Below are 25,003 nucleotides of genomic sequence, written 5' to 3'. Positions count from 1 at the left end.
CTTAATGACAACAGTCTCTTTGTGCTACCCCAGGGTGCCAGGGGAGCTGGTGTTTGAAGTTCCAAAGCTGAGCCACCCCTGAGATTGAGATCCACAGCAGACACTGTGCTCCTGGCACAGCTTCCCACCCATCCCCAGGGGCAGCAAATCCTGCCTGGAGCTGGAAAACTCCTGAAGTCAGATTTTAATAATCATTTATCTCAGCAACATGGGCAAGAAGAAAAGAAAAAACCCAACAGTTATTATCACAGGACAGAACAAACTGGTGCTGAGGTCCCCAGGCAGCTCCCACACCTGCTGAAAGCTGCACAGGCCCCAGGCATACAACCCCAGCAATAAACTCAGCCAACAGCAGCAAAACCAGGGCCTTGCTCATCAGCTTCAGATTTTAAATGCTGCTTCTCTTAACAAATGAAGTTTCAGTGCTTATGGGACCAACAACCTAGTCAATGAACTAAGTATTTATTTGTGGCTTTATTACTTGGCAGACCCATTTCCATGGAGTCGTTTTTTCCTTAGGACCCAGCTTGTTCTGCAGCAGCTGTTTTCTATTACCAGCCACTCAAATTCCTTTACCTCTAATTTCCAAAAGTGCCCACTAACTTGAGGTATTTTGAAACTACAGCAAATGGCTGTGGGAGCTCCGCAGCACTTTCACATCATCCCTCTTCCCAGTTTCTTCCCCATCTCTGTCACCAAGGCCTGAGCTGGCTCAGGTGCCCCCAGTTCTCCAGATCCCCCAAGCCTCCAGACCCCCCCAGTGTTTGTGAAACCCCATGAAGGACCCTCAGAGCACAAAGTGACCCAGGGAAGGTTCCCACGGGGGCTGGGGGTGATGGTGGTTTGGTCTATGCCATGCATGACTTCTGAATGACTACAGGTGAAGGGGCAACAGGAGGTTTGGGGAGCTCCTCTGACAGTGAACAGGAGATTGGAATAAATCAGGTGGCTCTGGAGAGCTCAGGGCAAGCTGTGAGTATGCCTTGAGCCAGGATTTCAAGTGCCAGGGGAAATCCTGCTGCATTCACACAGACCCCAGCTCTGGTGGGGTTTGGGTCTTGTGCTGTTGGACTTGTGAACTCTCTCCTGGCCCCACTCTGAACAGCCTTAGCAAGCTGAGGTCTTCAGCTCCAGAAAGGAAAGGAAAGGAAAGGAAAGGAAAGAAAAGGAAAGGAAAGGAAAGGAAAGGAAAGGAAAGGAAAGGAAAGGAAAGGAAAGGAAAGGAAAGGAAAGGAAAGGAAAGGAAAGGAAAGGGTTTCTTGGGAACAATATTTTTGGCTTAGAAACAATATTTAGAACACTATTTTTGGCTTTGACTGTGGGGTGGGGGGACCCTGGCACAGAGTGCCCAGAGCAGCTGTGGTTGCCCCTGGATCCCTGGAAGTGTCCAAGGCCAGGCTGGATGGGCCTTGGAGGAACCTGGGACAGTGGAAAGTGTCCCTGCCCATGGCAGGGGTTGGGAATGAGACAGTGAGGTGAGCTTTAAGGTCCCTTCCAACCCAACCCATTCTGGGATTCTACAGTTCTGTGATAATTCACAGAAGGAGCCCCCTCCCAGCTCCCACCTCACTCTCCCAGCACATGGAAGTGAAGGCCATTAACTGCTCTAAAGGGCACTTCACTCAGTTTATCTGTTCCTCTGTTTGCCACTTTCTAAGTATACACTGATACGGGTTTTTTTAAACCACTTGAACACTGTGCAAGGCCCTTCCAGACATACTTGAGTCCTCTCTCAGTCAGTCACATCCAGCTTGGAAAACAGAATCTGTTACACTTAATAACTGAATGCATTGGACAACACCAGGACAAGTGGTGGTGGCAGCTGAAGCTGTGTCCTGATCCTGGCTGTTCCTCCAGCACTTTGGTGGGGGCAGCCCCTCTGCCCTTGCCCAGGCTCTGCCCCCTCCCACCCCATCTTTCACTCTTTCAGTTGAGCAATTTAGCTGCAAAATTACAAAATTACCTTTTTTTTTTCCTGTGTTTGGGTTTCTGTGAGAAATCACTCAGCTCACACTGCCCAACTTTGGCACCCAAAGCCAAGCCAAGGCAGCAGCCAGGTGGAGGAAGAGAATGGGACCTGCTGGGGACAGGGACAGCAAAAGGGGCACGATCCAGCAGGGATAAGAAAAAAGGAAATCTCAGCCATCCTGGGTGGCTGAGTGTCCCAGGTTTTATTCCTGCGGCGCTCAGCCAGAAGAGCACTCAAGTAAATTCTGGGTGTTAACAAGTGTTTGAAGCCAGTGGAGCAAGGAATCACAACACCTGAGCTGAAGCTTCAACAAGGACAAATCAGAGTCTTTTTATTCTGTCCCCAAGCCCAGAAATGCTCTTTCACAGCCCCCTCCATCTCTTCAGACTCACAGCATCCCTTCATAACCAGCCCCCCCCTTTTCCTTTGGATAATCTGTGATGAGCCCTGAGAAGGCTAAAAATTCACCATATTGAAGTCTCATTCCTCACAAAGTCTTCTTTGCCACCAGAAGGAACATGGCAGCTCTCACTGGGAAGCTTGATTTCAGTTTTTCTGCCTACTCAGACAAATATTATTGCACTCAGGTCATACACTGAAGAGTTTCTTTACATGTTCAAATCGTGTTTTTCTAGGGAAAAAAAAAAGCTGAGATTTTGGAAAGCAACAGTGAGATCTGCCTGTGGGTCTCTGCTCCTATTCCCACACTTTGAGAAAACAATGACTAATTCATAAAACTTCATGAGCTTTTGTGGGCAGTCTGCATAAAATAACATCTGACTTTGTGGGATCATTTTGTGTGGAAAAGCATTTAAAGTATGTTAGGATGATGATTATTCATGGAATGGTTTGGGTTGGAAGTGACCTCAAAGCTCATCTCATTCCAGCCCGTGCTGTGGACACGGACACTTCCACCAGACCTGGTTGCTCCAAACGCTGTCCAACCTTTTTGAAGGCAAAACACATTCTTGTTTGGGGGGCAGTTGAGAACTGGAAGGAAAAAAAAGCTTTTTGCTTTGGGTTTTAAGCATCTTTTAAGACTTTATTAAAACAACAACACCAACAAACCAAACCAAAACAAAAAACCCCCCACAATTCCTGCACAATTTCTCCCTGCAAAACTCCTAGTGACATCCAGAGTGTCAAGACTGTAGGATGTGGGATATTTTGGGGGGCTTTTTCTTTTTTGAATTACAGGAGCTAACAGCCCTTGCTCAGGCTGTGTAATTGTGCCAAGTGAGGAGGCATTAGATCCTATGGGAGAAGGGCTCAGGAGGTGACCTGGAGGCTTGGTGGCACAGCTGGGTTTTTGGGAAGCCTGGCCAAACCTTGTACCCCATAGCCACCCTGAGCACCTTCTGCACAGCTCTCCTGACTTCATCCTAGAAAAGAGGCTGGTGGTGCAACTTGGATGGTGGCTGGGAATCAACCACTTCTCTCTAGGTAAAGGAGGTAAAGTTAATTTATGGCCCATTCCTTCTCTATTTATTTTATTTTTGAGCCACGCAAGGCACACAGTCCCCACTATATTCCTTAGTGCTGCTGGAGGCACCACTGCTCCCCTCGAGGGCTGGGGGTGACAGTGGCTCATTGTAGGAATGCCCTGTGCCAGCTGTTCCCTCTCTCCAGCTGTGCCCTGGGTGCTCCCACAGGCCTGGAGGGAGTCCTGTGGTCCCCTTACAACCCAAGCTAGGGGCTGTAGAACCAGAGTCCATCCAGAACCAACATTAAATGATAAATCCAGTCAAGGAACTCCTCTTGTCCAACGCTACCTACAACCACAGATCCATTGTGTGCTGTCCTTGGCTTAACTCCTGGGTTAAACCCAGGTTAAACCCATTGCCAGGCTGAGCCTTGTGGCAGGAGTGGCTCTGCTCAGGTGACACCTGATGGAAACGTGGCCCCTCTACTTGACACTGCTGTGCTTTTCCAATGGAAATGAAATGCATTTGATAAGATAACAAATGCCTGGCAAAGCACAGTGGAGCTATGTAAGGGAGAGAACAGGAGGGAGGAAAAATCTTGTATAAGCAGCAAAACAATACAGCTTTATCTAATCTCAGCAACTTATTGCTGCTTGTCTGCCTGTGTGTGTTTTACTGACAAAATAAAATAAATTGAATCAGCTCACACACGATAACATGCTCTTTCCTACCTCATACTAATTGCTTGGCTAATTGATGTTTGTTGAACTTTCTCCATTTCATTGAGTGATTAGGTACAAAGCTAACAGTTGACATCTGTAGGCGCTTAACTGGCGTCTGTAATTACTGTTAATGTTAAATAATTGTTAGTTAATTGGAGTGGTAACTGACTGAATGGAATCCAGATTGTGAAGCAAAAAGAGACCTAGTTAAATAAACATACATTTTCAGAGAAAATAACATTTTATTACAAGGGAGAGACTAACAGCAGGCCAGATAGGGGAGGTCTGCATGATGCTCCATCCACCAAATTTCACAGCAGCCTCCAGCCTGGAGTCCCCCAATCACAAGTATGGCAAGGCAGGCTCTCTGCCACCAAAACACTACTATCCTAAGAAGTTTTCCACCTTCTTTTGAACCAATTAACACAATTTTACAGCCCAACACTGATGCCTTTTATGAAAAAATCAAATAGAGACTAATCTACAAAACAAATATTCCCTTCATACTAGATACAACTGTGTTGGCAAATATTGCCACTTTGCTCCCTAGCCTGGAACAGCTTGACTTTGCAAAAATCCACAGCCTTAAATGAACTCTTGGGGGCATGTGATCACCAACTGACCACAAAGGGTACTTGATACCAGCCCAAAGGGGCAAGGGTACCCAGAACAACAACTGCAACTTCTCCCTCTGCTGTTTTGGTCAGGAAAAGCCAATTGTACTTTGGGTGCTTGTACCATGCTGGCTGCTTTCTGCTTTTGTTCTGAATTACTAACTTAAAATGTTACCTGTGAAGCCTTGACAGGCTCCTATTTTGTAAGTTTAACAACTTAAGAATCTGAAATTTCTGGAAGAGGCTATCTCAGACTTTCACCTGCCCCTCTGGGCACATCACACTATCCAGCGACCTTTTCCTAAAGCTACTGGGAATAGCACTGAGACCCCTCTGCCCTGGGCACCTCCCAGCACTGGGACCCCTCTGCCCTGGCATCCCCCAGCTCAGCTGGCAGACACAGTCCAGCCAAAACACTAGCAGCACATGGAGAAGGAGAGGGCATGGAAGGCATAGGACTGGAGAGGGGTGGTTAGTGCTTAGGAGGTGCAGCCATAAGGGATGTATTGAACAAGCTCCTTGCTCAGATAAAGTGTCCCTGGCACAGGAATAGCTGCCTCACTCTTTGTGCAGCAGAACAAAGCACCATCACAAGACATTTATTGACATTTTCTCTGCTTCACCTGGAAGTCAAGAGTGATGTGACCCAGCAGCTCTTCTAATCTAACACAGGGGTAGCAGAAACCAAGGCTCTCCAAACACACAGCTTTTTCCAGTGCTCAGCCTCTCCCTAATGAGACACTGAACTTCCATATGGAAAATACTGAAAATGCATTTGAAACCCACAAAACACCAGCAAACCAGTGATTCAAAACCACCAGGGGAGCCTCCACCAGAAAGGGGAGGACATGCCACTGTCAGGGTGTCACTTGTGGGGGTCATGTCAGAACTGCCACAAAACCAGACATCTGGGATGATTCAGAAGTCTCTGAGGTTTGCTGGCCTGGGGCTGGTTCCCTGCAGTGCTGGGATTGCTGGAGGGCAGTGCTGGAAGAGGCATTTCACTGAGAAGAGGCAGCAGGGAGCAGCCACCCCAAAAACTGCAAGTGAGGCTGAGAACACACCCCAGCTAAGTGAGCATGTTCTGTGGATTCCTTCAGACCCTGGAAAGGAGGGAGGGAGGCAGCCCCAGCCAGTCCTCTGGAACACTGACCAGGCTAACACTGCACATGGGAGTACTGGATCCACTTACATCCAACTTGAGATGCTGTGGGGATGGTTTATTCAAGAGTGAGAGCACCTCTCCACAGCCAAGGAACTCCTGTGAAGGGATCAGCAGGGAAGGAATTGCCAGCTTTAGCTCCCTGTTTGTTTACAGAAACAGATGTTGTAGAGGATCCTCAAGAAACGCTTCACCACAGAAGCCAAAGGGAGAAACAACAGTCTCTTTTTTTTTTTATTTTTTTTTCCTAGGGCAGGATATTGCTGTAGAGCTGCCTAAAAAACCAGGGCTTGATTTGTCTGGTATTTCAGCCACCAGTGAAGCCTCCTAACCCAGATGCCTTGATCTACCTCCAGCTGAGAGTATAAATATTTCCCTGACAGCTGGTGGTGCCACGCAGCAGAAGGATTCATAAAGTTTACATGAACATCCTGTAAACAATTTGAACATAAAAAGCTCTAACAGCCCAATTGTGCTTCTGATCAAAGGCAAACTTCAATATACAGCACAAATGGAAGCTTCACCACTTTGGGACTTACTTCTCCCTTCAGGAAAAGCTGTTTTCCAAGGGTATGTAGGAGGGAGTTAACATAAATGAACCACACAGTCATAGTAGGAGCTGCCTGCTCTGCAGCTTCAGATGTGTGTATTTAAATTATTGAGAGATAATGGAATTTAATTACGCTGAGAAGTCATGTTACAAAAATTAATGAACAAACCCCATACTTTTGCTGGGATTAATGGTGCTAGGTGAAACCCTCAGAGGGTGTGGGGCAGTTCTGTTCCTTCGATGACACACAGACTACAAGCAGCAATCCCAACTGGAAGGGCCATCCCGCAGGGAGTGAGGGAGGGAGAGCCGGAGCTGCAGGGTGGGGGGGATGCTCTCTTCTGCCAGCTCTTCTCCAACTCATTTATTCAGACACTGACAGCTCCTTTGTCAAGCATCTCCAAGGGCCCAGACCCTTGGGTGCTCACCTCCCAGCACAGCCACCTGGATTCCCAAGGGAACCATATTCCTGGGTAATTTAAGCATTACAAGGTGCTCCTGCCAGAGCCAATGAATGCAAGGCTCTGATTCACGACCAGGGACCACTCATTCAGTGGCAGCTAGAGGAACTCCTGCTCTGGGGACCAAGCTCCATCCCTCCCAAATTCCCAGCCCTGCTGCAGACACACTGAGTGCTGGGGACCTCTAGGAGTGGTAGCAGCACAGAGGTGATGGGGGAGCCCCACAGCCCTTTCCATCACTTGGCTCTGACATGAGCCCTAGCCTGAGGGACCCAACATCCACTGGCTGCCCCCAAAAGCTCACAGGACCTTTCTGGATTCAGTGATGCACCTTTCCATTCAGCTCCAAGGGCAGCCAAGTCCTAAATGGGAGCTGAGAGACTTCTCCTAAAGGGGTTTTATCAGCTCTTCTATAGAGGGTTGGGGGAGATTTCACTTGGCTCTGGATTTTTTAAATTGCTAGTGTTTCTGAGGGACTGTTCCACATTATACATCCACACAAAATCATCACTCCTTGAGCCTGAGCCCACCTTAAGCCTTGAAGTTCGTAACAAAATGACAGAAAGGAGGCAAAATGTATATATGAGATATAAAATGCTTCGGGATTTGTACCTGCTCTGTAAATACATTACTTCTGTAATTTCTGCTACTTCAGTTATGAATAATACTAAAAAAGAAAAAAAAAAAAGGCAAGAAAAACCCAAGCAGTGTGTGAGACACAGGTGGCTGTGGGACATCCAAGAGGAGTGGCCATGGACACAGAGGGCTGGATGCTGTCAGCCTGCCCAGCCCTCCCAGCCTGGCAGCTTGGAAGCTTTCATCACGATTTACCCAATACAAATCTGACCTTTCTTACGAATGACTTTTATTGCTTTTGGCAAAAGCAGCCGTGGACAACACAGTGGGGAAGAGCTGGCTTGGAAGCGAACAGCCTGAGCTGCAGAGAGCGAACCTGAACTCGGAATTTATCAAACTGACAGCCCCTGGGCACTCGGAGCTCCCCAGGGCCGGCACTCAGAGCAGGAACAGCCCCCCCAGCCCCGGCAGAGAGCCCAGCACCTGTCTGCCAGCAATTACTGACATTATCTCCAAACAGGGGAGTTTTTCTGAGCTTCTTTTCCTGATATTTTGTAGTCTGAATGCTAATCCCTTTGACAAAACTGTCCCCTATGCTTTTCCGTTCTCTTTCCGCTTAATCTCTTTCTCCCAGTGGGAAAAAAAAAAAAAAAACCAAACCGTAAGGAAAAAGAAAAAAAGAAAATACCAGCCAGCCTAGTTTGGCCGCACCTGGATTTGCATTGATTCCTCCCTTGTCATTCATGTTACCAACAGGAATTAGCATATGGCTTTAAGGGGAAACTCAGGAGGAGAAAAGAAAGATGCCATTTTGATGGAAATAAGGGGCAAAGGAATAATCTACCATCAACTAAAAAGCTTATTTGTGTACGGTTTCCCAAGCAAAGCTTCGAAAAGCCCATGTTGATTTTAGGCTACACAAAGAAACCCTAATCCGTTCAAGGGAACTAAATCACCAAAGAAAAGTACCTCGGAAGAAAAGGCTCCCTGTCAAGCATGGGTATTCACATCCAAAGGGATGCCACGAATCAAGCTCTGTAAGTAAACAGCAATAAGAATGTGGGAAATGTGTTTGAGTCAAAAAAAGAAAAGCAAAGGAAGAGGAAGAGGGGCCTACTCTTCATCAGTCACCTCCCAGGGAGGAGAGGAGCCCCTCACCCTGGTTACAGGCCTGCACCAGGAATGTGGATTCACCTCGCCTTCTCCTGCCCTGGCCCAGCCCCAAGAAAGGGCTGCTCAAATGCCAAAGCTTTTTACAGCAAATTAGCAAAATAAAGATGCAGTCACATGTAGTTTTGGGGCCTGGGGTCACTCCAGACAAGCAGCTCTTCCCTTCTAATGGCTGTGCCACCTATTCTCAACCTCCGGAGGGGCCTGGGGAACCTGTAAATGCCATTAATCACAAAGGATAAATCAGCTTGCCAAGTGAGATAACTTGGTTAGACCACAGAAATAACCCAGACTGTACTTTCAGAGGATGGTAATACATGAAAAACAGGACTATGGATCCATAATGCAATTAAGTCCAGGTATAATTCAATATGCAGCAGAAGCCTTCAGAAGCAGCAGCGGATCAGCATGGGAATCCCAAAGGTAACGGGGTCACACTCTGTCCCCAGTTAAACCACCACAGCATCGTGGAATTAAAAGGCACTGAGAAACCCTGGAATGACTCACTGGAGTAACAAACCAAACTCGGGGACTAGAACACAGGGCAAATACTGAGCAAATCCACACCTGGCCAACAAAAACACACCTGAATTTCAAACGAGTCAAATCTGCCTCTTCCAATGCAAACTGACTTGAGTGTTCCAAACCCCAAGAGACAGAAGTCTGGGTTTACAGCTGGAAGCTCACCCTTCTCCAGGCACTTCCCATGTGCAGCCAGAGAAAAGCAGGACACTGGGGTAAAACCAGTTTTCAAGGCTTTGAATGATACTTGATTGTGCAACGCATTCCTGGAGCTGCTCCCTCCATCCTCCTTGCAAAAACACCAACCAGGCCAAAAATGAGAATTACACCCAAAGGATTCCCCAGAGTCTCTCTGACAAGGGTGCTCCAGGCCCAGCTCCACACAGCAGCTCACGGGCACTGATTTAGGGCACATTTTCCCTTAATGTACTGTTATATCATTAGCTGCTCTGTCTTTGGATTGCTGTTTGGAAGAAATTAATGGGATACTGAATATTTAAATGTGGCCCTCTCTATCATTTATTAACTCTACAGAAAGCACACAGCACAGTAAGCCATGGTTTATGACTATTATCCTGTGAATACTAAACGTTGGCTGGTTATTACTGTCAGCAGTGCAAATTGGCTATTCATAATTCCACGTCTATCATCGAGCTGATGAGTAACAATCAAGTTACAACATTTTGAAAACTCTTACAGTTATTTAAATGAGCTTAAATTAAAGCCATTTGTAAAATAAACTATTCCCTAATATTGTTATTTAAATTAATTCTGACCTGGCAGGCAATGCATTATTTAAAGCCTATATTTTATATTAAGCAAAGCAATTACCAAGCATACAGAACACGTCTGATACCCAGAGAAACATAAAAAGCACTAACAAGCTGATTGCGACATTTCTGCAAGACAAGTTACATTTCATCTCCCATTGAAATTGCCATGAAAAGAAACGTGTGGGGAAAAAAGGAAAATAAATCTGTTTGGGATGTGGATTGCAGCCTTACCTTTATTTGTGACAGCGTTGAACAGTTTCTCAGAGCTGGCATCAGATGCCTGAAAGACCAATAAAAAAAAAAAAAAAGAAAAAACAAGAAGTTACATTTTGTAGCAGTGATAGATTTCCGAAGGCACAGCAGTGTATTTATGCACAGGCAGAGCTGTGTATATTTTAGGGAAACAAATCAGGAGACAAAACCAGGGGCACAGAGAGCGGCGGCTCCCGAGGCCGTGTCCATGAGGTGGTGCTGTTTGGCTGTGCTTCACCGCCCTGCAGTGCAGAGATTTCTTTGGAAAGACTATTTCATAAAGAAATGGGGTTTTTCTTCAGCATTAGGTGCACAGACACTGTATCTTTGTACTGCCATTATCCAGTACATTCCGACATTGATTTCTGCGATGGAGAAGAGTCATGATTTCACTCCAGACAGCCCAGTCTCAGGAATTTCCACAACTGCAGATTTCTTAATTTTTAAAGTATTTTTGGGATCCCTGCTGTGTGAGCATTTGATTTTTACCACCTTTGAAGTAGTGTTGATAACTTAGGTTAGTAATTTCATAAACTGCTGTTGCAAACTCTTTAAAAAATAAAGAGCGTGTCAGTATTTAGGATCAGCGTGTATTTCCACGTCAGCTTTGCCTTCCTCAGAAGAACTGATTCTCGACACCTCGCTGTGTAAACTAATGAACCTTTTCTTTTTCATCAAGCCACCTCTATCCATGGAGGTTTTTCCCCTTAATATTGTGTTAGGAGCTTGTCTATTCCTGCTGTTTGTATGCCAGGGTGCCAGCTTGGCTCTACACCCATATAAAAAGCTTTATTTCAGTTTCACACAAAACCACTGATCCCCCTCTTTCAGAAATTCCAACGGCACAAAACCAGGCAGAGGAGGAACACTGAAAATGTTCATTTTGCAAACACCCCGAGCCCAAAAGCACCAAACCCTCAGTTTCTGCCAGATGTGTGCTGCTGTGCTTGGGCACACGCACAAAACACACAGAAGCAGCTACAGCTCAAACTTCTCCCACCTCTGCACCCACAAAAACCACAGAGATGTTCAATTCCCAACCCAGCCCCATTGAGAAACAGGATGCTCCTGGAAAATACAGGGAAAACGTGCTCAGGAACAGAACACTGCAAACAGGGTTAAAATGCAACACACTAAGAAAGATTTTAATTTTTCCCTAGCAACTGTTGTCTTGATGGATTCAGGAAAAATAATTGAAAATACTATTTAGAAAGTGGGCTGTAGGGATTTTTTGTTAAAGGGAAGGAATTTCTCAATTCAAGACCAGATGAAAATCACCAGACAATCAACATATACATTTACTATCTCGACTGCACTAAAAACTTCCATGTGAAACTCCCGATAAATTAGTAGACACAGCTCAGTCTGTGCATCGCAGTGCAAGAATACACTGAAAAAAATTGGTTTGCTCTCAAGTAAGTCACAGACAAGATTTCTGTGATTAATTATTACAACAGCTTTATTCTATTTCAGACTTCCAGACAAAATTTACTAGATTACTGCTGGCTTATTTGAAAGCCGAGCTGATGCATTTTGTCTCAATTAAATACCTTGTAAACACTGGATTTATTACCCAATGATGGATTTACTATTCAGTGACGACTTTCTCTAAATTAATGAAAATATGTGAATAATGCACAAATTGAAGAGATCAAGAAGGCCATGTGCTTCAAAGAGCAGTCCAGTATTAGTCCAAGAGTCTCAATGCTTTCCTACCCTTGCCAATCAGCCTGCTTAAAAATAATCTTTCCCAGTGAATTTCAGCTGCTGTCTTCTCAACTGGAGCTCTCCTCTGAAGTCAAAACTCTCTGAACCAGTCCTTCATTTTTAGAAAGAAAATCCAATATTAAAAACCACACAAACTTCCTACAGTCTCAGCTATTACTTTATTTTACTGTTTCAAAACAAAACAGCACAGGCAAGCTTCATGTTTCCTATTCGCTTGATTTTTCCAAGCACTACAAAGAGGAAAACATCTTTTTAAGACGTTTGCTCTAATGGTTCTAATGCCAAGCATAAACCAATAGATTATTTTTTAAGCCATGGTTTTTCTGGTGCAATCTTTTCGTGCGCTATCGCATATCCCAGTCACAAACAGTGCTGTGACACCTGGAAGTGGCACACCTCGAACAGAACACAGCCTGCCCGAGGATTGCTCCGGAGCAACCTGGCAGACGATTATCCATGTATCATACGTCTAAAAAATGAATTATTTTACTAAAACAAAGCACATTCAAGAGCAATGCTCATTTTGCATTACTGACCACACACAACCGAATGGAAGAGCAACTTGAAATAACCACACTCCCTGCTTTACCATGAAAATAACCCAAACTGGCTGGAACGGTGAGATGAACTTGGCCTGCCTGTTTCCTTACTCAAAAATTGGTCTCTAAATACAAAATAACAATTTGAGTTATGTACCGGCGATACAGAAGCGAACACAATCCCTGCCAGCAGACACGCAGAGTACCAATTTCCATTCAACTATTATTTTTCCACAGCTAGGCAGTCACATCACGCAACAACACCAAAGGAACAAAAAGCCCAATTGATTCAAAAACCCGCAACAACTCAGCACTACCCCAGAAGGATGAAATTTAGTGCCTGTGCAGCGCCGACTTAAACCCCGCTCCGTACTGACAGGAATCGGCGCAGACAACAAAGTGCCTTTATGTGCACGGTGGGTGCGATGCGGCCGAACCTGGCCGCTCCAGCGGCGGAGAGGAGCTCGGCTCTCCCTTCCCCTACACCAGCCAAGCGCAACTCTCTCTTCGCTTCCCTTTATCCCGATCTTCCCGGGTCTTACTCCAGCAGCTGATGAGCACCGTGCTGGCACCGTGACATTTGGGGACAGCACCGGGTTATCCGGTGTGCTCTGCCCTCGGTTTCTCCTGCACAGAGCTGAAGCTGGTGATACACAGTTTTCTTCCTCGCACTTTGGCCGTTTTCCCTTACAAATCCGCTTGTTCCAAGCGCAGCTTAGTCCTTTTCACCGCGAAATTAAACAAGTCAGCAATCCCTGGTCTTAAAGAAAAGAAAAACAAAAAACCCAAAACAAAACAAACCAAACAAAACAAAAAAAAAAAAAAACAGAAAAAAAAAATGACCCGAAGAGTATTTTTCCCTCACCAAGGAATGTGCTGCCGTTCGAGGGGGATGTATGACTAAAATATTTCCTGTCCCGACAGCGCAGCCTGACTCACTGCTGGCACGGCCCGGCCCCGCCGCGGCACTTGCAGCGGCCCCGCACCTGCCCGCGGAGCCAGCGCGGCCCCGCCGCCCCCTCCGCCCCGGCCCGTCCCGGGCCCGGCGGGCGCTCCCTCCCGCCGCGGGGCCCGCAGGAGCCGTGCCGACCCCCGCCCCGCTCGTTACCTGCTGTCCGGGGGCTCCGCGGGGCGGCGGGCCCGCGGTTCATGGCGGTGCGGGAGGGACGGGCGTGTGCGGCAACTCCGATCCAGCGCGGCTCTCAGCGTCCCGCGGCCAAACCCCAACTAATCCTCCGCGGGGAACCGACTCCACGGGCCGGGCGCGCGGGCCGCCGGGCGGGCATCCTTCCCGGGCCGCCGACCCCTTCCCCGCTCCCGCAAGATGGTTCCCGGGAAGAGCGAGCGAAGCGCGGCGTGCGGAGAGCGCGGCGGGCGCGGAGCGGGCGCTACAGGAGAGGCAGCAGGACAAAGAAAACCATGTGCGGCGGCGGCGGCCGGGGGCAGCGGCGGCACCTCCGGGTGCGGGGCGGTGCGGGGCGGTGCGGCCGCGGCGCCTCCTCCCTCCCTCCGCGGCTCCAGCGCCGGCTACGCGTCCCTTCCTTCGGGCGGCTTTTTGGGTTCTCTTCCGCTGTTCGCCGGGGTGTTGGAGGGGGCTGATTGGTTTTGTTTTGGTTAAAAAGTCATGCCCGTCCTCTCCCGAACCAAAGCGGGCTCCCGCCGGGCGCCGTCCCTCCCGTCGCGGTCGCGCTCAGGTGAATTCCATGGGGGAGAGGCAGCGGCCCGGCCCCGGCTCCTCCGGCTCCTCCGAAACAGCCCCGCAAGCCTGTAATCCCCGAGGGGCGGCCGCTCCGCACCGCTCCGCTCCGCCCGGCCCGGCCCGGCCCGGCTGCAGGAACCGGCCGGACCCCTCTCGCCGCCCGGCTCGCTCCGCACTGCGCGGCGCTCCCGGAGCCGCCGCCGCCGCCCGCCGGCTCCGCCCTCCGCCGGCCCCGCCCCGCGCTCCGCCGGGGTCCCCGCGTCGGGGGCGGCCCGGCCGGGCGGGGGGGGGGCTCCGCGGCACCGCGCTCCCCTCCGCCAGCGCCGGCCCGGAGCGGCCCGCGGGGCTGCGCGGGGCCCCCGGCAGCGGCTCCTCGGTGCGGTGCGAGGGACCCGCGGAGCCGGGCAGTCCCCGCTGCCCCGGGATGGCGGCACACGCACACGAGCATCAGTCGCGAAAGCTTCGCGAACGTCGCTCTCTAGAGCTCCGCGGCAGGAAAACACGATCAAAAATATCGTATTGCATTTAGCAATTTTTTTGTTTTAACGGAAATTTTATTTTCTTCTTCTTTTTTTTTTTTTTTAACTGGAAAAAACCAATGTCCCCGGCTGCAGGCAGGGTGGCCTTCCAGGGACCCCGGCTGCTCGCTGAGCTGTGGTTTCTCTTTGAGCCCCCCCATGCAGAGATTTGCCTGACTACTTCCAGCACGGAATATTATTGCCAACGGGCAGTGGATTTCCCACTCGCTGTAGGTTTTCCTTAAGCGCAGCACACCATTAGTAATGGCCACCGCGAAAAATAAATGCACAGATACGTGATGATATAAATGATTATTCACTGGAGCACAGCACTTGGAGCCAAATGATGTTTCCTGGGAAGATGAGAGGCAGTTATGCACATTGGCACAGTAGCTCCATACGGTGAGATGTTTCCTGGGAAGGGGATAGGTGCTAAGAGGGGATTTACAGGCTTGCAAGACCGTGCCCAGGGAGTGTTTTCAAGATTTCAAACCTGGAAATGGGTTTCAAACCCATACCGGGCTAGGAGTGCTAATGGAATTAAACTCCTGTGTGTTCCACTCGAATTTGAGCTAAATCCTCAGAAACAGGGCTGACAAGTCCTATTCACCCCAACTCCTGTGGCAGAGCTCAGCCTGGAGGAGGTGATTCTCCCAAGGAAAATATAGGAACTATTGCCAACCAGAAAACAAATGCAGAGCAAGAGCTCTGTGCACCTGCTCTGCCTTACCTGAGCTGGGATTATAGTTATGTGCCCAAAATCCAATCGCAGCTTGGAAAGGTGCATGTGTGTCCTGGCCCAGTCCCAGGACATGGGATGATGAGGGCCTGGCCCTTCTCCTGGCCCCAGGGCACCGAGGTGGCTCTGAGCTCTCCCCCAGCAGCAATGGGGTGCAGTGGCTGTGGTGGCTCTGGTGGCCCTGCCAAGAGCAAATCCCACAGCATGTAAGGAGAAGGGGGAATCATGATCTGACTGTCCACACAAGCACAACTGCCAAAATTAAGAAAGAATGCCTACCAATTACACATGTAGAACTACACGATTTTATGCAAGTATTTCCCCTTTGTTCCTCATTCCATCACCATATGATCCATTTAAGAATCCATTTACATTTTCCCCTTCAGTGGCTACTCCAAGATTCTTATCTGAGGTGCAGTCCTACTGACTGTGGAGGTTTCTGCTGGGACAGCGGGGTGGGAAGATGCACAAAGAACAATAATGCTACACAGGAGATGAACACACCCAGCACAGGTCCAGGGTCAGACCATGGCCGCAGACAGCACAGTGCTTTCGTGCCATGGCTGATCCAAGGTGGGAATGCTTTGGTGAAACTGAAAAAGAATTGTGGCCAACCTCAGATCCTGGTATAGCAATGGAAATGAGTTCTCCAGGACTCATTCCAGCAGAGTCAGTTATCCCCACATTTCCACACCATAACTGACCATGGATTTTGGCTGTTAAATTTTCACAGGTTTTTACATCTAATAAATATATATTTGCATCTAATAAATATATACTGCAAAGATAATCCTGTGCTATCAGAGGTGGTTTTCATCTCCTCTTAGAAACCCAATAGAAATGGCTTCAGGTCTGGTTTCTGGAATCAAGAGTAGGCAGTAGCCAAAAGCCATTGCAGTGCATTGGCCATGGATGTTGCTTGTGTGCAGATTCCAGTCCTCACCAAAAACAAATTGATGAAGGCATAAAGCTGGCAGAGTGTTCTCTGTACAATCATAGCACTTGGGGACCTCATGTACCAATGGTGAGGCTGTACCTGGACGAGGAATTAAATGTACAGTATCAAGGTATGGCAGCTCATGTGTTCTATGAGGACCTTGGTCAAGACTTTCCACATCCTGACATGGTAAGAACTGATCTAATTAAAGCCTAGGTTCCTCACAAGACTTTAATTTGATACATTTAGCCTGGATTAAATGACAAGCTTGTCTGTACTGGATTTTTCTAATGTTAACCACATGCCACGCCTGAAATCTCAGCACACACAGAATCAGAAATGCATTTACCTGCTCATCTCCCTGGGGCTGTGAGGGTTTATTGGCAGGGCTCTGGGCCTCATTATGTTCATTATTCGTGCCTTAGAGATAAATTGAGGACCTCTGTTTTCCTGCTACAACATTACACATGGACAAAATGCATTGTGCAATTCTGAATGAGAATTTCGAGTTCAGAAATTCACCCAAAGCCAAATTAAATCAAAGGGATCCCTCCTCCCCGCACTGATTTGAATGCCTTTGGATCAAGCTTTCCCCTCTCCTGACAGCAATACTTTCCTGTGCTTTAGGTTATGCCTGGATAGGTTTTTGAAACCTTCTGTCTCTTATCTATGTGGGACCTTGCCAGATTTTTTTCATCTGTCTGTGGTCTCTGTCAGCGTCGACATTTGTTTCTGCCACAACAACAGCCAAATGAAGTGCATTGAACTTGGATCAAAAGTAATTTCAAGATCTTTCACTCTCTAGAAGAGGTTTTCAGATCCAAGTATTTTATTAAAATGACCTAAAGCTGCCCAGACAGCAGGCAGGGAAGCAGACATTCGTTTCCAAGTCATAGAGTAATTCCAAAGAAGAATTATCTATCTCTGGCACAAGAAGCAAACGAATATTGAAATTACAGCAGATTATATTGGATTAAATTATTTATGGCAAACCTCACCTCACCTGGAAGGTTCTGCAGCTTTTTTCCTGGCAACATGAAAAGTGGATATTCCAATTCTTTGGTATTCTGTCAAAGTCTGGAAACATTTATGTTTCCATTAAGTTCCTAACCTTCCCAGAAGACACCATGGTATCTGACTCTGGAGCATGATTACAGTGCCTTATAAAGCCCTCCATAATGCTTTGAAAACATACAAGATTTTGCCTATTACTGGATAAGAGAGGCAGGATCCTTTCCCCAAGAAAAGACCCATCAGCAGAGTTTTAAGGCTGTGAACAGCAAGCCACAACATAATGTCCCAAGCAGAAGGTACTTAAAACTCCAGCACTTTGAGAGGTGCAGGAAAAGGACCTGTTTTCCAGGGTGATATTGACAACGACAAAATCACCGCTGGTCTGGCCGTAAACAGGTCATGAGAGATGCCAGGACAAGGAACTGGTGGTGAGGGTGTGTTCTGCTGGATTTGGGGAGATGTCTGGGAGCTCCTGGCAGTGCGTGACAGTGATGGTCCCTCAGTGTCCCCTCCAGCAGGGACAGGGCACAGGGGAAAGGGGGACATGAGCAGTAAATTCCCCTTTCCGAGGGGAACAGAGCTCTGGATGTAGAACATCCCTGGGTAAATCTCCATGTAAGTAATGCTTTTCATTTGACAAAGCAGAAAACTTCTGCGGGAACATATTAATGACAGTGCAACTTTTTTATTATTTTTATTTTTCTGCAGCATTTGCAAAACTAAACCCCTTTGTAATCCCTTCTTTTATGCAGAACAGATTGCAGTTTTAAGCAGAGGCCCATAAACTGCAGGTTCAAAGAAACCTGAAACTGAATTAGCATAAAAGCTGGAATTCTCATTTAGAGGAACAGCAAGGCAACCACTCTGCAGGCAGTTTTATGATTAGGGTTTCAAGTGGAAACAAAGATAAAAACTGGGGCTCAGGGAACAATAGGGCTGCTCTCTCTTCCCTATCCTTACAGCTTGGCCCTATAAAATACTAAGTGGTCTCCACTGCTTCCGAGGACAGAATTTAGCTCAGATTTGCACACCTGGGGAGGGTGGATAATTTTCTGAACCCAGTCACAGTACCAAAGACAAATCCTAACTCTCCTATATATGTGAAGCCATTTCTCCCCCAGGCTTCTCCAAACAATGTGAAATCCTTCAGCTGAACACCACAGCCATCTTTCCTTCCCTTCAACCACCATGAAGAGTGAGAATCCTGGCTGTAACTTTCGATCAGAAAATGCTTCCATTTTATCTCTTCCCCTAAAACCCTTCCTGGGGTCTGAATTCCGAGTTACTAAAGACACCACAGAGCATGGATTGGCTAGATGTAGCTCCTGGAGACCTCTCTGGGCTCTGAGCTGCTATCCACCCTGCAGTCTAAACAGGAATATAAGATCCTATCACTGGGTAAGAGGATAAAATATAAATTCTTCCCCATCCACCAGCACTTCTGTTGTGCACTTCATAAATGCACCATTTTCAAGCTGTGGCCATTATCCTCTCCTAATTTCTGCCTGCTAGCACGTTCTGCAACTGAAGAAGTATTTCAAATTAATTTGTCTGTCAATATCTGGGTACTGAATCACCTAATAAGAGAAATATTTTTCATTCTCTTCTTCTCAGTCAGAAGAAAAGACTTTCTTATCACCAAATAAAGCATCCATTATTGCGTCCAGGTCATTTTTAGTTCAGAAAATGCTGAATCAGCACCATAAACCAATCAAGTAATTTCTTTCATTTTCTAACATTCAAGAAAAATAATGAAAATCACATCTCATTTGATGAAAAGAATGTACAGCAGAAATCTCCTCTTCCAAGGATAATTTTCAAAGAGGTATGCCAAGGCAAGAAATACTGTTGCAAAAAACATAGCTAATGTAGGGGCTCTTCTGCTGAACAGATAAATTCCATTTTTGACTGTCAGCTCATATTTAGAAAGTAGATTATGAACAATAAATCTGTACCTTATCCAGCTTCTAAACCATGCAAAGACATTAACTTGGCAAAAGAATGACCATTACTTTGATGAATGAAACATTCACCTAAAATATTCATGTACAAGATGATAATATCCAGTGGATAACCAAAAAACACCCACCCCACTGCAGATTTAAATAACTGAGATGCATATGAGAGAAACCGAATCATACACATAAGAGGAGTTATTATGGCACTGTTACGAGAACCAACAAATGAAAAAAAAAGGCTTGATAAATATTTTCCATAACAAAACACAATTGGTTTCAGTGGGATACAGCTCTGTTTCTCATTAGTTATCCTTCACTTGTCAGACAAGTTCCATATTTCACTGAAACCCGCTGAGTATTCTTTCTAGTTTGCTGGGGAAAGTGGCTATACATTTAGCACGTTCCCTTTATACTGTGTGTTTTCACAGGTCTTTCTTTAAAACACACTGTACATGCTTTTGCTTCTTTCCCCCAGGATAGTGGGTTTCGACATCCAAGAGGAGTTTAAAAGCAGGTAACAAGTCATCACTTTTGAAGCTGCAGAGCAGCTGAAGAGGTGCAATAGCCCCAGCAGCCATTATCAGTGCCTGCCAGGGTGCCACGCTATCAAGTTATATGATAAAGCACTCAGCTGACACCAGAAAAATAATCATTCTCTCTCTACTGCACCACCCCCTTTTTCACAAGGAGGCTTTTTACACTCATTAAATGCAACCTTATCTCTGAAAGACTGCAATCCTCAGCAAATGACAAGTGTGCCTAATCTCATTTTCTGACAAGCGATTCTGACAGCACCTTCCTTTTGATTTCTAAGACACGTAGCTAGACATATATTAATCTGTCAGTCATCGCCCCTAGGAAGGATGGAAAAAAAAAGAGAGACAGAGATGAACATTTGTGAATGTGAAGGGAACAAGGCAAGAAAGGACTAAGGGTCCTTTTCTGGCTATTTTAAGCAACTCAGCTGTGTTTCTCCATTCCTCCCACCCCAATATGGGACCCGAGTCATTCCTGTGCAGCAGAGCCCTCAACCTACCTGTCTGCAGAGGTTGCTAACGTGCATTTAATTTCAGGTATGAATGTGGCCCAGCAACTGTGGACTAGCAGCCAGCTGTGGGTGTATTTTCAGGTTTTCTCTGGTGTTGAAGGCAGCTGGGCTCTCATTTCATTTCTCTGCACCTCAACTTTCAGTATTGCATAAAACCCAAGTGTTATTGTCGCCATGGCACATATTTTAGTTGCAGGCATGGGACTTCCCAGTGCTGCTACTATAAAATGTTAAGCCTTAATTCCAAATTTACAGTTTAGGAAGTGTTCTGCAATAACACTTTTTCTGCAGTAAGAAATGCTTTGTCATTGCAGGCAGTGAAGCCCCACTTGGCTTTGGTTGCTGGCCTGGCTGGCATATATTGGCAGGTACAGGCAAAGACAGGTGGGATAAAAGCATCAAGATTGAAAGCATCAAATTGGTGTCACATCTTAACAGCTTCTCATGAACACTCAAAGTGCTGTAAAATGAAAGGATTTGGTACAACCTCACAGCCTGGCAAGGTGCAAACTGGAGACTCTGAGCAATACCAACTCCGGGTGTACTTGGAGGCCAGGAAAAGGTAGGTTTTCCATGAACTCCTGCATAGAATATGAGAAGATGCATTTAAAACCTGATGGCATTATGGGGCCTTGACAGCGAGTGTGAACTGGGGCAGATTCATGTGGATTTGTCCTTCACCAAGTGTGCAAAATACAGAGCCTTTGTGCAGGATGTATGATGTGCTAAGGGGGATGGCATTACTAGAAGAAGGTAGATTTAGGAAATTAGGAAGAAATTCTTTCCTGTGAAGGTGGTGAGGGGCTGAATGGATGGCCATAGAAGCTTTGACTGTCCTTGGATCCCTGGAAGTGCCCACAGCCAGGTTGGACAGGGTTTGGAGCAATCTGGGATAGTGGAAGGTGTCTCTCCCCATGATAGGAGTGGCACTGGATGAGCTTTAAGGTCCCTTCCAACCCAAACCATTCTGGGATTCTCTGATAATTCACACTGGTGAGCACAGGGCTGTGAACTGGAAGGAGGTAGACCTACAGGTAGGTATAAAAGTGCAAATAAATGAGATTCTACAAGTGAGACCCAAAGGAAGAAAGTGATTAAGTGAGGTGGGAGGCAGTGTTCTTTATCTCACAGAGACCTATTAGTTCTGCTCCTCATAAACATGCCTTCTCCCTCTTAGCATGTGAGTCATGCTCATATTTCTACCCACCAAATGCTAAATTAGTGCAAATTATACAGATTCACCATCTAACATTTGCTCCCTGACCTGCCTGCACTTGCAGAGAGCCTCCCCAGCTGGCAGCACATCCTCCTGCCTGGGGACATCCCAGTGCCACAATTCCAGCCTGGCCCAGATGGGATACCTCAAATGAGAGCTGCTCTCTGCCTTTTTTCCCTTCCTCTGTATTATATTAACAGGAGAGACTTTATTGTTCTTAATGGGATAAGGAAAAAGAAATGAAATGAAAGCAAAGTACAAAGGGGCTCCAATGCAATGCTTTAAAGCAATGCCATTTTCATAGTAATATAGTCATTAAGTACTTGTTTGATGGTGCAAAAAAGTAGGCCAAGATCTTTGCTAATACATTTAATTAATCAATACCTGCACTAGAAGATGGGAACAATTAAAGTTTTCCTCCTCACTCAGACAAAGCAGCAGAAAGCTTGTGATCTGCTTAAGGAGCTCGTCACTCAGTGGGAAGATGAAAAGACTTCTTTAGTTTTACTTAAGAGCTGAAATCATGTTAATATTCGAGTGTTTAGGATCTGGCTCTCAGAAAGGCAGTAAATGAACAGTGGAAGGAAAGCTGCCTGCTGTCACTGAGTCCCTGGCCTCCTGTTTCCACCCTGATGTCATCATAACGGGGAAAATTCACAAATATATGCTGGAGTTCATTGAGCCTGAAAATAACACCAGGGATATTTCCTTGCAGAACACTTTGATAGCTGGGTCTGGCAGATACACCCATCTATTGCAGATGGGCCTTAGAAGGGTAAATGCAAACCTGACGCTGCACAGTTTAGATTTCTGCTGGATTCTTATTAAAAAAAAGATTTTCTGGTTGCATCTCAGCTTCTGGACGCAGAAAAGAAGGTGTAGGAAGAAAAAGTCACCTCCTCTGGGGGAAAGTGATGGGAGGAACCTGGGCAGTTCCCTGTGCAAACTTCTGGCTCAAGAAGGAGAGACTTCTTGTTTCACAACAAGGGCTGCTGATACAGGCATCAAGTAAGAGAAAATTACCTAAAATCAGCCCAAAATGCAGCTGTCCTCAGGGGACCCTAGCTCTGCCCCCGTAGCAGGGGCCCTTATCACCTGAGGGATATCTCTAATCCACCTCTCAGGAAACACACCTTGGCCATCATCCTGGGGGTCCACGGGCTACTGGTGTGTTAGCACATCTCCCCTGCACCGACTCAGTGCACTGTTGGGAAAAGCTTTTGACAGGAGTCTCATGTCATGAGAATAACACAGGCAAAGGGGAGAAGAGGGTCCCTGCAGCCCAAGAGGCAGGACAATCACCAGCAGATAGGGAATATGGTTGCTTCCCACTCCCCAGAGGAGGAACATCAGTCAAGACCAGTGCAAGTAGTGCCAAAAACTGAAGGCTGCCCAGTTGCCTCCACTGTTTGATCCTCTGGTGAGAGCAGAACCCCATCCAGGACCTCACAGCTTCCTGCTGTGGAACCATCACACACAGGTGCTGACCTTACTATGTGAGGGAAAGCACAGGCACAGTGTTGTGTTGAAAACAAATTATTTCTTCATATACTCATTAGCAGGAATGTAAATGCAAATTACCTTATAATTTGTATTGTGAGAACTATCAAGCTAATTCTCCAGCTGAAGGACAAAATTCCTCCCTGGTCATCTCTGGAGATGACTCAGGCCATAGATCTGATCTCTTGCAAATTGGCTGCCTAGTTGCACTCAGTATTAAGCCCACCAGGCACTTTGCTGTTTCCAACCCCCTTGTAAGAACGATGCAAGAGCCTCACTTACATTTCTGCCGAGGCTCCCAGTCCTGTGCATCCTCACTTGGGATTGCAAGAGTCAGCACTCAAAGCTCTGTGCAAGGCCACTACACTCACAACAAAAAAGGCAACAACAAAATAAGCAGATCACTTCTGCCCTAGTCCAACCTCCACAAATCCAAATCTCTCCAGAAGTCCTGGTCAAAATTCCTTGGAAAGTAAAATCCTTCTGACACAATTTTCAGAAAGAAACAATTTTCACTCTCGCCAAACACTATTTTTCTTTCATTTAACATTCTAACAAAACCTAACTTCTTTGTCTCTTAAGCTTCCTTGATCTCCTTCACTTTTAGCTGTCACATAAAGTCAATTGGCTGCACCTCTCTGCTTGATAAAGAACAAGCCAACTGGTCTGATGTATCTTTAATGAGGAGGTAGGTAAGACACAATCCAACAAGGTGCTGAACAGTTTGACCTTAAGCTAGCAATGCACTTAAATATCTGCTTAACTTTTAACAAAAAGAAGCCCTTTTGAAGCTAATGGGACTGCTCTGGCATTCAGACTTCAGCACCATTGTATAAATTTGGCTGGATTAGGGATAGAGCTCTGTTACTGAGGGAGTGAAACCAGCTAGAAACACACAGGTAACCTGGTGAAAGCCAGGAGAGTTGAGTAACAGGTAAACTGGGGAGTCTCTCTCTCAGTAATTAAGGAGTCAGCTGTGTAATTACAGTTGCACATAACACAGTGTTATTGTTACTATGTTAGCAGCAGCAGGCAGGGTTGTTCCTGTCCTAATGTAATGTTCCAGCCCTGCAGCCTGAAGGATCTGCAGGGATGAAGGCGTGGCCTTTGGTTCAGAATCAGTGTTTGACCCTACGAGAAGGAAGGCACAAACACAAAATAAACAGATACAAATGAGTAATGGGGAGATCATGAAGAGGAAGCTGAAAGAGTAAAGATGATACCAAAGCTGAGCTATTGTTGCTGAGGTTCAGTTAATCAACTGATCTATACCCAGCCTGGATTATCCCAGGCATTACTGGAGAAGGTGTGCTTTGAGAATCTAATAAAATAGACGAGAGCTGTGATAAAACTTCAACCTGCTTTGGTAATACAGTGACATTCTACTGCGCACATACCTGAGGAAAGGTCTCCAGATCTCATTGCCATTACTTATTCATCTATTAGTTCCTATAAAATTTCCCCCTTCTTTTTCAGGAGTTTACTTTTGTAAAGTGGAACTGATTTAAGGTAGGAAAAAAGCTGCAGCATATCAAAAAGTGAATGGGAAAATGTGTAAGGAGATCATGTTTAACTGAGAAGAAAGAGTTATTTTAGAAATATTTTATATAATTTAAAAAGCACTGAGAACTATTTTATGCCTCTTCCTGAGGGATAAAAGTCATAGTTATGAGTTCAGGTGTACATATTTCAATAGAAAAGTGAGACTGCAACAGATACATAAAAATCTCTTTTAAAAGTAGCTCAAGTAGATTCTTCATGAGTAAAACACTGGCAACCTGAATTTTAGTATCATTCTCAGCATTTCAGTGGAGCATTTTGTTCATCTGTAAAGTGCTACAGAAAACAGAGCATAGATCATTCCTGCTTAGCCCTGTGTCATCTCAGCTCCAGCAGCTGCCCTGGGGCTGTG

The 25,003-nt window shown here is 46.3% G+C and overlaps 1 protein-coding gene across 2 annotated transcripts in view; it reads right to left on the bottom strand.

Moving 5' to 3' along the window:
- The window catches only part of AUTS2 (activator of transcription and developmental regulator AUTS2), a 774,806-nt gene that overhangs the window by 57,272 nt on the left and 692,531 nt on the right, over positions 1–25,003 (bottom strand). For both annotated transcript variants that reach the window (XM_062507061.1, XM_062507062.1), the window contains exon 6: positions 10,175–10,223. In XM_062507061.1, the coding sequence (XP_062363045.1) occupies positions 10,175–10,223 (49 nt within the window). The remainder of the gene's footprint in view (positions 1–10,174; positions 10,224–25,003) is intronic.

The sequence above is a fragment of the Cinclus cinclus genome, chromosome 22, assembly GCF_963662255.1.
Source record: "Cinclus cinclus chromosome 22, bCinCin1.1, whole genome shotgun sequence".
In the NCBI taxonomy this organism is placed as follows: Eukaryota; Metazoa; Chordata; class Aves; order Passeriformes; family Cinclidae; genus Cinclus; species Cinclus cinclus.
The sequence above is the reverse complement of the archived record's forward strand: the minus strand, read 5'-3'. Positions and strand labels throughout refer to the sequence as shown.